At 58.8% G+C, this 12589-nt stretch overlaps 1 protein-coding gene across 1 annotated transcript in view; it reads right to left on the bottom strand.

The window, feature by feature from the left end:
• The window catches only part of rnf31 (ring finger protein 31), a 132190-nt gene that overhangs the window by 68922 nt on the left and 50679 nt on the right, over positions 1-12589 (bottom strand). Inside the window, 1 exon segment of the mRNA XM_085984117.1 lies at positions 817-963. Within this exon segment, the coding sequence (XP_085840243.1) occupies positions 817-963 (147 nt within the window).

Here is a 12589-nt window from a genome sequence, read left to right as displayed (position 1 = left end):
CTCAGTCCCTCTCCCTCAGGGAGTTATCTGTACACTGACTGGTGTCTCTCAGTCCCTCTCCCTCAGGGAGATATCTGTACACTGACTGGTGTCTCTCAGTCCCTCTCCCTCAGGGAGATATCTGTACACTGACTGGTGTCTCTCAGTCCCTCTCCCTCAGGGAGATATCTGTACACTGACTGGTGTCTCTCAGTCCCTCTCCCTCAGGGAGATATCTGTACACTGACTGGTGTCTCTCAGTCCCTCTCCCTCAGGGAGATATCTGTACACTGACTGGTGTCTCTCAGTCCCCCTCCCTCAGGGAGATATCTGTACACTGACTGGTGTCTCTCAGTCCCCCTCCCTCAGGGAGATATCTGTACACTGACTGGTGTCTCTCAGTCCCTCTCTCTCAGGGAGATATCTGTACACTGACTGGTGTCTCTCAGTCCCTCTCCCTCAGGGAGATATCTGTACACTGACTGGTGTCTCTCAGTCCCTCTCTCTCAGGGAGATATCTGTACACTGACTGGTGTCTCTCAGTCCCTCTCCCTCGGTGAGATATCTGTACACTGACTGGTGTCGCTCAGTCCCCTCTCCCTCAGGGAGATATCTGTACACTGACTGGTGTCTCTCAGTCCCTCTCCCTCGGTGAGATATCTGTACACTGACTGGTGTCTCTCAGTCCCCTCTCCCTCAGGGAGATATCTGTACACTGACTGGTGTCTCTCAGTCCCCTCTCCCTCAGGGAGATATCTGTACACTGACTGGTGTCTCTCAGTCCCCTCTCCCTCAGGGAGATATCTGTACACTGACTGGTGTCTCTCAGTTCTTTACCTGGATTCCATCCACGGTGGTTTTGAAGACGGGGTTGTTAAACTTCACCGCCCTCCAGAACTTGGGCTTGTGTGGCGAGAGAAGGTTGCGGCCATACTTCTCCAGGATGTTGAAGGCTGTGCTGATGGCGCTCAGCCCCTGATTCGGCTGCACCGAGAATGGAAAGAGATAGAGAGAGAGATAGAGAGAGAGAGAGAGAGAGAATATGGAGAAAAGGGAGAGCAATCAGCAACGATTCCTCACCATGTCCCTCAAGGACGGCTTGTCAGCCGTGTCACAGTGAGTCTCGCTCTCGCCTCCGAGTCAGAAGGTCGTCTGTTCGAGCCCCCCACTCCAGAGACTCGAGCCCTGTAATCAAGGAATTCCTCCTCATCTCTGTCCTAAATGGCTTACCCCTTACCTTTAGGCTGTGACCCCTGGTTCTGGACTCCGCCATCGGGAACATCCTTCCTGCATCTAGTCTGTCTAGTCCTGTTAGAATTTTATAAGTTTCAATGAGATCCCCTCTCATTCTTCTAAACTCTAGCGAATACAAGCCCAATCGACCCAATCTCTCCTCATACGTCATTCCTGCCATCCCAGGTATCAGTCTGGTGGATACTGAGGGAGTGCTGCACTGTCGGAGGCGTCACCTTTTGCAGTGGACGTTAAAGATCCCGCGGCCAATATTGGAAGAAGAACAGGGGAGTTCTCCTGGGGCCGATATTTATCCCGCAACCAAAATCACAAAAACAGATGATCTGGTGGTTATCACATTGCTGTTTGTGGCACCTTGCTGTGCAGAAATCAGCTGCCGGGTTGGCCACATTCCAACAGTGATGACACTCTGAAGTGCCCTGGGACGGCCGGGTTGGCCACATTCCAACAGTGATGACACTCTGAAGTGCCCTGGGACGGCCGGGTTGGTCACATTCCAACAGCGACAACACTCTGAAGTGCCCTGGGACGGCCGGGTTGGTCACATTCCAACAGCGACAACACTCTGAAGTGCCCTGGGACGACCGGAGGCGGTTGAAAGGCACGGTGAAAATGCAATTTCCTCCTTTCTACAGGGTGGTTGGGAGACGTTTAAAAAAAAAAAAGGATCATTCCTGGCCGTTAACGTATCTGAAATCAGGGAACACAGAAAATATACAGGGGGGAAAAAAATCTAGCTGAAGCACAGCTAATTAGCTCCGCCGCGGAGGCCCTGATGAGCAGAAAGACGACAGGAATCCAGGGAGGAGTTTGCATTTCTACCCCACCACTTAGTTACACCAGTTATCAGCGGGAGGTTGATGACCGCGAGGCGCAGGCAGGGCTGTGACGGGCTCTGCTCGGCACGTACCCACTCAACTCAACGTGGAGAGAGAACTGCACAGAGCAGGACTCTTCATCCGGGTCAGATACAGAGTAAAGCTCCCTCTACACTGTCCCATCAAACACTCCCAGGGCAGGTACAGCACGGGTTAGATACAGAGTAAAGCTCCCTCTACACTGTCCCATCAAACACTCCCAGGGCAGGTACTGCACAGGTTAGATACAGAGTAAAGCTCCCTCTACACTGTCCCATCAAACACTCCCAGGGCAGGTACAGCACGGGATAGATACAGAGTAAAGCTCCCTCTACACTGTCCCATCAAACACTCCCAGGGCAGGTACAGCACGGGTTAGATACAGAGTAAAGCTCCCTCTACACTGTCCCATCAAACACTCCCAGGGCAGGTACAGCACGGGTTAGATACAGAGTAAAGCTCCCCCTACACTGTCCCATCAAACACTCCCAGGGCAGGTACAGCACAGGTTAGATACAGAGTAAAGCTCCCTCTACACTGTCCCATCAAACACGGCCAGGGCAGGTACAGCACGGGTTAGATACAGAGTAAAGCTCCCTCTACACTGTCCCATCAAACACTCCCTGGGCAGGTACAGCACGGGTTAGATACAGAGTAAAGCTCCCTCTACACTGTCCCATCAAACACTCCCAGGGCAGGTACAGCACGGGTTAGATACAGAGTAAAGCTCCCTCTACACTGTCCCATCAAATAACAACAACTTGCATTTAAACAGCATTTTTAATGTAGTAAGAACATCCCAAGGTGCTTCATAGGAACTTTAATTGGACAAAATTTGACACCGAGTCACATAAGGAGATATTAGGACAGATGACCAAAAGGTTGGTCAAAGAAGTAGGTTTTAAGGAGCGTCTTAAAGGAGAGGTGGAGAGATTTATGGAGAGGCGGAGAGGTTTAGGGAGGGAATTCCAGAGCTTAGGGCTTTGGCAGCTGAAGGCACGGCCGCCAATGGTGGAGCGATTAAAATCGGGGATGAGCAAGGGACCAGAATTAGAGGAGCGCAGAGGTCTCGGAGGGTTGCAAGGCTGGAGGAGGTTACTGAGATAGAGAGGGGCATGGCCATGGAGGGATTTGAAAACTAGGATGAGATATTAAAATCGAGGCGTTGCTGGACCGGGAGTCAATGTAGGTCAGCGCGCACAGGGGTGATGGGTGAACAGGACACGGGTGACGGGTGAACGGGACTTGGTGCGAGTTAGGACACGGGGCAGCGCACACAGGGGTGATGGGTGAACGGGACTTGGTGCGAGTTAGGATACGGGGCAGTGAGCACAGGGGGTGATGGGTGAACGGGACTTGGTGCGAGTTAGGATACGGGGCAGTGAGCACAGGGGTGATGGGTGAACAGGACACGGGTGACGGGTGAACGGGACTTGGTGCGAGTTAGGACACGGGGCAGCGCACACAGGGGTGATGGGTGAACGGGACTTGGTGCGAGTTAGGATACGGGGCAGTGAGCACAGGGGGTGATGGGTGAAGGGGACTTGGTGCGAGTTAGGATACGGGGCAGCGAGCACAGGGGTGATGGGTGAACGGGACACGGGTGACGGGTGAACGGGACTTGGTGCGAGTTAGGACACGGGGCAGTGAGCACAGGGGGTGATGGGTGAAGGGGACTTGGTGCGAGTTAGGATACGGGGCAGCGAGCACAGGGGGTGATGGGTGAACGGGACTTGGTGCGAGTTAGGACACGGGGCAGCGCGCACAGGGGTGATGGGTGAATGGGACTTGGTGCGAGTTAGGACACGGGGCAGCGCGCACAGGGGTGATGGGTGAACGGGACTTGGTGCGAGTTAGGACACGGGGCAGCGAGCACAGGGGGTGATGGGTGAAGGGGACTTGGTGCGAGTTAGGATACGGGGCAGTGAGCACAGGGGTGATGGGTGAATGGGACTTGGTGCGAGTTAGGACATGGGGCAGCGCGCACAGGGGTGATGGGTGAATGGGACTTGGTGCGAGTTAGGACACGGGGCAGTGAGCACAGGGGGTGATGGGTGAAGGGGACTTGGTGCGAGTTAGGATACGGGGCAGTGAGCACAGGGGGTGATGGGTGAACGGGACTTGGTGCGAGTTAGGACACGGGGCAGTGAGCACAGGGGGTGATGGGTGAAGGGGACTTGGTGCGAGTTAGGACACGGGGCAGTGAGCACAGGGGGTGATGGGTGAACGGGACTTGGTGCGAGTTAGGACACGGGGCAGTGAGCACAGGGGGTGATGGGTGAAGGGGACTTGGTGCGAGTTAGGATACGGGGCAGTGAGCACAGGGGGTGATGGGTGAAGGGGACTTGGTGCGAGTTAGGATACGGGGCAGTGAGCACAGGGGGTGATGGGTGAAGGGGACTTGGTGCGAGTTAGGACACGGGGCAGTGAGCACAGGGGGTGATGGGTGAACGGGACTTGGTGCGAGTTAGGATACGGGGCAGTGAGCACAGGGGGTGATGGGTGAAGGGGACTTGGTGTGAGTTAGGACACGGGGCAGTGAGCACAGGGGGTGATGGGTGAAGGGGACTTGGTGCGAGTTAGGATACGGGGCAGTGAGCACAGGGGGTGATGGGTGAAGGGGACTTGGTGTGAGTTAGGACACGGGGCAGTGAGCACAGGGGGTGATGGGTGAAGGGGACTTGGTGCGAGTTAGGATACGGGGCAGTGAGCACAGGGGGTGATGGGTGAAGGGGACTTGGTGCGAGTTAGGATACGGGTCAGTGAGCACAGGGGGTGATGGGTGAACGGGACTTGGTGCGAGTTAGGATACGGGGCAGTGAGCACAGGGGGTGATGGGTGAACGGGACTTGGTGCGAGTTAGGATACGGGGCAGTGAGCACAGGGGGTGATGGGTGAAGGGGACTTGGTGCGAGTTAGGATACGGGGCAGTGAGCACAGGGGGTGATGGGTGAAGGGGACTTGGTGCGAGTTAGGACACGGGGCAGTGAGCACAGGGGGTGATGGGTGAAGGGGACTTGGTGCGAGTTAGGATACGGGGCAGTGAGCACAGGGGGTGATGGGTGAAGGGGACTTGGTGCGAGTTAGGATACGGGGCAGTGAGCACAGGGGGTGATGGGTGAAGGGGACTTGGTGCGAGTTAGGACACGGGGCAGTGAGCACAGGGGGTGATGGGTGAAGGGGACTTGGTGCGAGTTAGGACACGGGCAGTGAGCACAGGGGGTGATGGGTGAAGGGGACTTGGTGCGAGTTAGGATACGGGGCAGTGAGCACAGGGGGTGATGGGTGAACGGGACTTGGTGCGAGTTAGGATACGGGGCAGTGAGCACAGGGGGTGATGGGTGAACGGGACTTGGTGCGAGTTAGGATACGGGCAGTGAGCACAGGGGGTGATGGGTGAAGGGGACTTGGTGCGAGTTAGGATACGGGGCAGTGAGCACAGGGGGTGATGGGTGAAGGGGACTTGGTGCGAGTTAGGATACGGGGCAGTGAGCACAGGGGGTGATGGGTGAAGGGGACTTGGTGCGAGTTAGGACACGGGGCAGTGAGCACAGGGGGTGATGGGTGAACGGGACTTGGCGCGAGTTAGGACACGGGGCAGTGAGCACAGGGGGTGATGGGTGAAGGGGACTTGGTGCGAGTTAGGATACGGGGCAGTGAGCACAGGGGGTGATGGGTGAACGGGACTTGGTGCGAGTTAGGATACGGGGCAGTGAGCACAGGGGGTGATGGGTGAACGGGACTTGGTGCGAGTTAGGATACGGGCAGTGAGCACAGGGGGTGATGGGTGAAGGGGACTTGGTGCGAGTTAGGATACGGGGCAGTGAGCACAGGGGGTGATGGGTGAAGGGGACTTGGTGCGAGTTAGGATACGGGGCAGTGAGCACAGGGGGTGATGGGTGAAGGGGACTTGGTGCGAGTTAGGACACGGGGCAGTGAGCACAGGGGGTGATGGGTGAACGGGACTTGGCGCGAGTTAGGACACGGGGCAGTGAGCACAGGGGGTGATGGGTGAAGGGGACTTGGTGCGAGTTAGGATACGGGGCAGTGAGCACAGGGGGTGATGGGTGAACGGGACTTGGTGCGAGTTAGGATACGGGGCAGCGAGCACAGGGGTGATGGGTGAAGGGGACTTGGTGCGAGTTAGGACACGGGGCAGTGAGCACAGGGGGTGATGGGTGAAGGGGACTTGGTGCGAGTTAGGATACGGGGCAGTGAGCACAGGGGGTGATGGGTGAAGGGGACTTGGTGCGAGTTAGGACACGGGGCAGTGAGCACAGGGGTGATGGGTGAAGGGGACTTGGTGCGAGTTAGGATACGGGGCAGTGAGCACAGGGGGTGATGGGTGAAGGGGACTTGGTGCGAGTTAGGATACGGGACAGTGAGCACAGGGGTGATGGGTGAAGGGGACTTGGTGCGAGTTAGGATACGGGGCAGTGAGCACAGGGGGTGATGGGTGAAGGGGACTTGGTGCGAGTTAGGATACGGGGCAGTGAGCACAGGGGGTGATGGGTGAAGGGGACTTGGTGCGAGTTAGGATACGGGGCAGTGAGCACAGGGGGTGATGGGTGAACGGGACTTGGTGCGAGTTAGGATACGGGGCAGTGAGCACAGGGGGTGATGGGTGAAGGGGACTTGGTGCGAGTTAGGACACGGGGCAGTGAGCACAGGGGGTGATGGGTGAAGGGGACTTGGTGCGAGTTAGGACACGGGGCAGTGAGCACAAGGGGTGATGGGTGAAGGGGACTTGGTGCGAGTTAGGTTACGGGGCAGTGAGCACAGGGGGTGATGGGTGAACGGGACTTGGTGCGAGTTAGGATACGGGGCAGTGAGCACAGGGGGTGATGGGTGAAGGGGACTTGGTGCGAGTTAGGATACGGGGCAGTGAGCACAGGGGGTGATGGGTGAAGGGGACTTGGTGCGAGTTAGGATATGGGGCAGTGAGCACAGGGGGTGATGGGTGAACGGGACTTGGTGCGAGTTAGGACACGGGGCAGTGAGCACAGGGGGTGATGGGTGAAGGGGACTTGGTGCGAGTTAGGACACGGGGCAGTGAGCACAGGGGGTGATGGGTGAAGGGGACTTGGTGCGAGTTAGGACACGGGGCAGTGAGCACAGGGGGTGATGGGTGAAGGGGACTTGGTGCGAGTTAGGATACGGGGCAGTGAGCACAGGGGGTGATGGGTGAACGGGACTTGGTGCGAGTTAGGATACGGGGCAGTGAGCACAGGGGGTGATGGGTGAAGGGGACTTGGTGCGAGTTAGGATACGGGGCAGTGAGCACAGGGGGTGATGGGTGAAGGGGACTTGGTGCGAGTTAGGATACGGGGCAGTGAGCACAGGGGGTGATGGGTGAAGGGGACTTGGTGCGAGTTAGGATACGGGGCAGTGAGCACAGGGGGTGATGGGTGAAGGGGACTTGGTGCGAGTTAGGACACGGGGCAGTGAGCACAGGGGGTGATGGGTGAACGGGACTTGGCGCGAGTTAGGACACGGGGCAGTGAGCACAGGGGGTGATGGGTGAAGGGGACTTGGTGCGAGTTAGGATACGGGGCAGTGAGCACAGGGGGTGATGGGTGAACGGGACTTGGTGCGAGTTAGGATACGGGGCAGCGAGCACAGGGGTGATGGGTGAAGGGGACTTGGTGCGAGTTAGGACACGGGGCAGTGAGCACAGGGGGTGATGGGTGAAGGGGACTTGGTGCGAGTTAGGATACGGGGCAGTGAGCACAGGGGGTGATGGGTGAAGGGGACTTGGTGCGAGTTAGGACACGGGGCAGTGAGCACAGGGGGTGATGGGTGAAGGGGACTTGGTGCGAGTTAGGATACGGGGCAGTGAGCACAGGGGGTGATGGGTGAAGGGGACTTGGTGCGAGTTAGGATACGGGGCAGTGAGCACAGGGGGTGATGGGTGAAGGGGACCTGGTGCGAGTTAGGACACGGGGCAGTGAGCACAGGGGGTGATGGGTGAAGGGGACTTGGTGCGAGTTAGGATACGGGGCAGTGAGCACAGGGGGTGATGGGTGAAGGGGACTTGGTGCGAGTTAGGACACGGGGCAGTGAGCACAGGGGGTGATGGGTGAAGGGGACTTGGTGCGAGTTAGGATATGGGGCAGTGAGCACAGGGGGTGATGGGTGAACGGGACTTGGTGCGAGTTAGGACACGGGGCAGTGAGCACAGGGGGTGATGGGTGAAGGGGACTTGGTGCGAGTTAGGATACGGGGCAGTGAGCACAGGGGGTGATGGGTGAAGGGGACTTGGTGCGAGTTAGGATACGGGGCAGTGAGCACAGGGGGTGATGGGTGAAGGGGACTTGGTGCGAGTTAGGACACGGGGCAGTGAGCACAGGGGGTGATGGGTGAAGGGGACTTGGTGCGAGTTAGGATACGGGGCAGTGAGCACAGGGGGTGATGGGTGAAGGGGACTTGGTGCGAGTTAGGACACGGGGCAGTGAGCACAGGGGGTGATGGGTGAAGGGGACTTGGTGCGAGTTAGGACACGGGGCAGTGAGCACAGGGGGTGATGGGTGAAGGGGACTTGGTGCGAGTTAGGATACGGGGCAGTGAGCACAGGGGGTGATGGGTGAAGGGGACTTGGTGCGAGTTAGGATACGGGGCAGTGAGCACAGGGGGTGATGGGTGAAGGGGACTTGGTGCGAGTTAGGACACGGGGCAGTGAGCACAGGGGGTGATGGGTGAAGGGGACTTGGTGCAAGTTAGGATACGGGGCAGTGAGCACAGGGGGTGATGGGTGAAGGGGACTTGGTGCGAGTTAGGATACAGGGCAGTGAGCACAGGGGGTGATGGGTGAAGGGGACTTGGTGCGAGTTAGGATACGGGGCAGTGAGCACAGGGGGTGATGGGTGAAGGGGACTTGGTGCAAGTTAGGATACGGGGCAGTGAGCACAGGGGGTGATGGGTGAAGGGGACTTGGTGCAAGTTAGGATACGGGGCAGTGAGCACAGGGGGTGATGGGTGAACGGGACTTGGTGCGAGTTAGGACACGGGGCAGTGAGCACAGGGGGTGATGGGTGAAGGGGACTTGGTGCGAGTTAGGATACGGGGCAGTGAGCACAGGGGGTGATGGGTGAAGGGGACTTGGTGCGAGTTAGGATACGGGGCAGTGAGCACAGGGGGTGATGGGTGAAGGGGACTTGGTGCGAGTTAGGACACGGGGCAGTGAGCACAGGGGGTGATGGGTGAAGGGGACTTGGTGCGAGTTAGGATACGGGGCAGTGAGCACAGGGGGTGATGGGTGAAGGGGACTTGGTGCGAGTTAGGATACGGGGCAGTGAGCACAGGGGGTGATGGGTGAACGGGACTTGGTGCGAGTTAGGACACGGGGCAGTGAGCACAGGGGGTGATGGGTGAAGGGGACTTGGTGCGAGTTAGGATACGGGGCAGTGAGCACAGGGGGTGATGGGTGAAGGGGACTTGGTGCGAGTTAGGATACGGGGCAGTGAGCACAGGGGGTGATGGGTGAAGGGGACTTGGTGCGAGTTAGGATACGGGGCAGTGAGCACAGGGGGTGATGGGTGAAGGGGACTTGGTGCGAGTTAGGATACGGGGCAGTGAGCACAGGGGTGATGGGTGAAGGGGACTTGGTGCGAGTTAGGACACGGGGCAGTGAGCACAGGGGGTGATGGGTGAAGGGGACTTGGTGCGAGTTAGGATACGGGGCAGTGAGCACAGGGGGTGATGGGTGAAGGGGACTTGGTGCGAGTTAGGACACGGGGCAGTGAGCACAGGGGGTGATGGGTGAAGGGGACTTGGTGCGAGTTAGGACACGGGGCAGTGAGCACAGGGGGTGATGGGTGAAGGGGACTTGGTGCGAGTTAGGACACGGGGCAGTGAGCACAGGGGGTGATGGGTGAACGGGACTTGGTGCGAGTTAGGATACGGGGCAGTGAGCACAGGGGTGATGGGTGAAGGGGACTTGGTGCGAGTTAGGATACGGGGCAGTGAGCACAGGGGGTGATGGGTGAAGGGGACTTGGTGCGAGTTAGGATACGGGGCAGTGAGCACAGGGGGTGATGGGTGAAGGGGACTTGGTGCGAGTTAGGATACGGGGCAGTGAGCACAGGGGTGATGGGTGAAGGGGACTTGGTGCGAGTTAGGACACGGGGCAGTGAGCACAGGGGGTGATGGGTGAAGGGGACTTGGTGCGAGTTAGGATACGGGGCAGTGAGCACAGGGGGTGATGGGTGAAGGGGACTTGGTGCGAGTTAGGACACGGGGCAGTGAGCACAGGGGGTGATGGGTGAAGGGGACTTGGTGCGAGTTAGGACACGGGGCAGTGAGCACAGGGGGTGATGGGTGAAGGGGACTTGGTGCGAGTTAGGACACGGGGCAGTGAGCACAGGGGGTGATGGGTGAAGGGGACTTGGTGCGAGTTAGGACACGGGGCAGTGAGCACAGTGGGTGATGGGTGAAGGGGACTTGGTGCGAGTTAGGACACGGGGCAGTGAGCACAGGGGGTGATGGGTGAACGGGACTTGGTGCGAGTTAGGACACGGGGCAGTGAGCACAGGGGGTGATGGGTGAAGGGGACTTGGTGCGAGTTAGGATACGGGGCAGTGAGCACAGGGGGTGATGGGTGAACGGGACTTGGTGCGAGTTAGGATACGGGGCAGTGAGCACAGGGGGTGATGGGTGAAGGGGACTTGGTGCGAGTTAGGACACGGGGCAGTGAGCACAGGGGGTGATGGGTGAAGGGGACTTGGTGCGAGTTAGGATACGGGGCAGTGAGCACAGGGGGTGATGGGTGAAGGGGACTTGGTGCGAGTTAGGATACGGGGCAGTGAGCACAGGGGGTGATGGGTGAAGGGGACTTGGTGCGAGTTAGGATACGGGGCAGTGAGCACAGGGGGTGATGGGTGAAGGGGACTTGGTGCGAGTTAGGATACGGGGCAGTGAGCACAGGGGGTGATGGGTGAAGGGGACTTGGTGCGAGTTAGGATACGGGCAGTGAGCACAGGGGGTGATGGGTGAACGGGACTTGGTGCGAGTTAGGACACGGGGCAGTGAGCACAGGGGGTGATGGGTGAACGGGACTTGGTGCGAGTTAGGATACGGGGCAGTGAGCACAGGGGGTGATGGGTGAAGGGGACTTGGTGCAAGTTAGGATACGGGGCAGTGAGCACAGGGGGTGATGGGTGAAGGGGACTTGGTGCGAGTTAGGATACAGGGCAGTGAGCACAGGGGGTGATGGGTGAAGGGGACTTGGTGCGAGTTAGGATACGGGGCAGTGAGCACAGGGGGTGATGGGTGAAGGGGACTTGGTGCAAGTTAGGATACGGGGCAGTGAGCACAGGGGGTGATGGGTGAAGGGGACTTGGTGCAAGTTAGGATACGGGGCAGTGAGCACAGGGGGTGATGGGTGAACGGGACTTGGTGCGAGTTAGGACACGGGGCAGTGAGCACAGGGGGTGATGGGTGAAGGGGACTTGGTGCGAGTTAGGATACGGGGCAGTGAGCACAGGGGGTGATGGGTGAAGGGGACTTGGTGCGAGTTAGGATACGGGTCAGTGAGCACAGGGGGCGATGGGTGAAGGGGACTTGGTGCGAGTTAGGATACGGGGCAGTGAGCACAGGGGGTGATGGGTGAAGGGGACTTGGTGCGAGTTAGGATACGGGTCAGTGAGCACAGGGGGCGATGGGTGAAGGGGACTTGGTGCGAGTTAGGATACGGGGCAGTGAGCACAGGGGGTGATGGGTGAAGGGGACTTGGTGCGAGTTAGGATACGGGGCAGTGAGCACAGGGGGTGATGGGTGAAGGGGACTTGGTGCGAGTTAGGATACGGGGCAGTGAGCACAGGGGGTGATGGGTGAACGGGACTTGGTGCGAGTTAGGACACGGGGCAGTGAGCACAGGGGGTGATGGGTGAAGGGGACTTGGTGCGAGTTAGGATACGGGGCAGTGAGCACAGGGGGTGATGGGTGAAGGGGACTTGGTGCGAGTTAGGATACGGGGCAGTGAGCACAGGGGGTGATGGGTGAAGGGGACTTGGTGCGAGTTAGGATACGGGGCAGTGAGCACAGGGGGTGATGGGTGAAGGGGACTTGGTGCGAGTTAGGACACGGGGCAGTGAGCACAGGGGGTGATGGGTGAAGGGGACTTGGTGCGAGTTAGGACACGGGGCAGTGAGCACAGGGGGTGATGGGTGAAGGGGACTTGGTGCGAGTTAGGACACGGGGCAGTGAGCACAGGGGGTGATGGGTGAAGGGGACTTGGTGCGAGTTAGGACACGGGGCAGTGAGCACAGGGGGTGATGGGTGAAGGGGACTTGGTGCGAGTTAGGACACGGGGCAGTGAGCACAGGGGGTGATGGGTGAACGGGACTTGGTGCGAGTTAGGACACGGGGCAGTGAGCACAGGGGGTGATGGGTGAACGGGGACTTGGTGCGAGTTAGGACACGGGGCAGTGAGCACAGGGGGTGATGGGTGAACGGGACTTGGTGCGAGTTAGGATACGGGGCAGTGAGCACAGGGGTGATGG

The sequence above is a fragment of the Somniosus microcephalus genome, chromosome 4 (genome assembly GCF_052327205.1).
Source record: "Somniosus microcephalus isolate GS21.2 chromosome 4, FLI_Smic_1.0, whole genome shotgun sequence".
NCBI lineage: Eukaryota > Metazoa > Chordata > Chondrichthyes > Squaliformes > Somniosidae > Somniosus > Somniosus microcephalus.
Note: the sequence above shows the minus strand (reverse complement) of the source record. Positions and strands in the feature narration are given on the sequence as shown.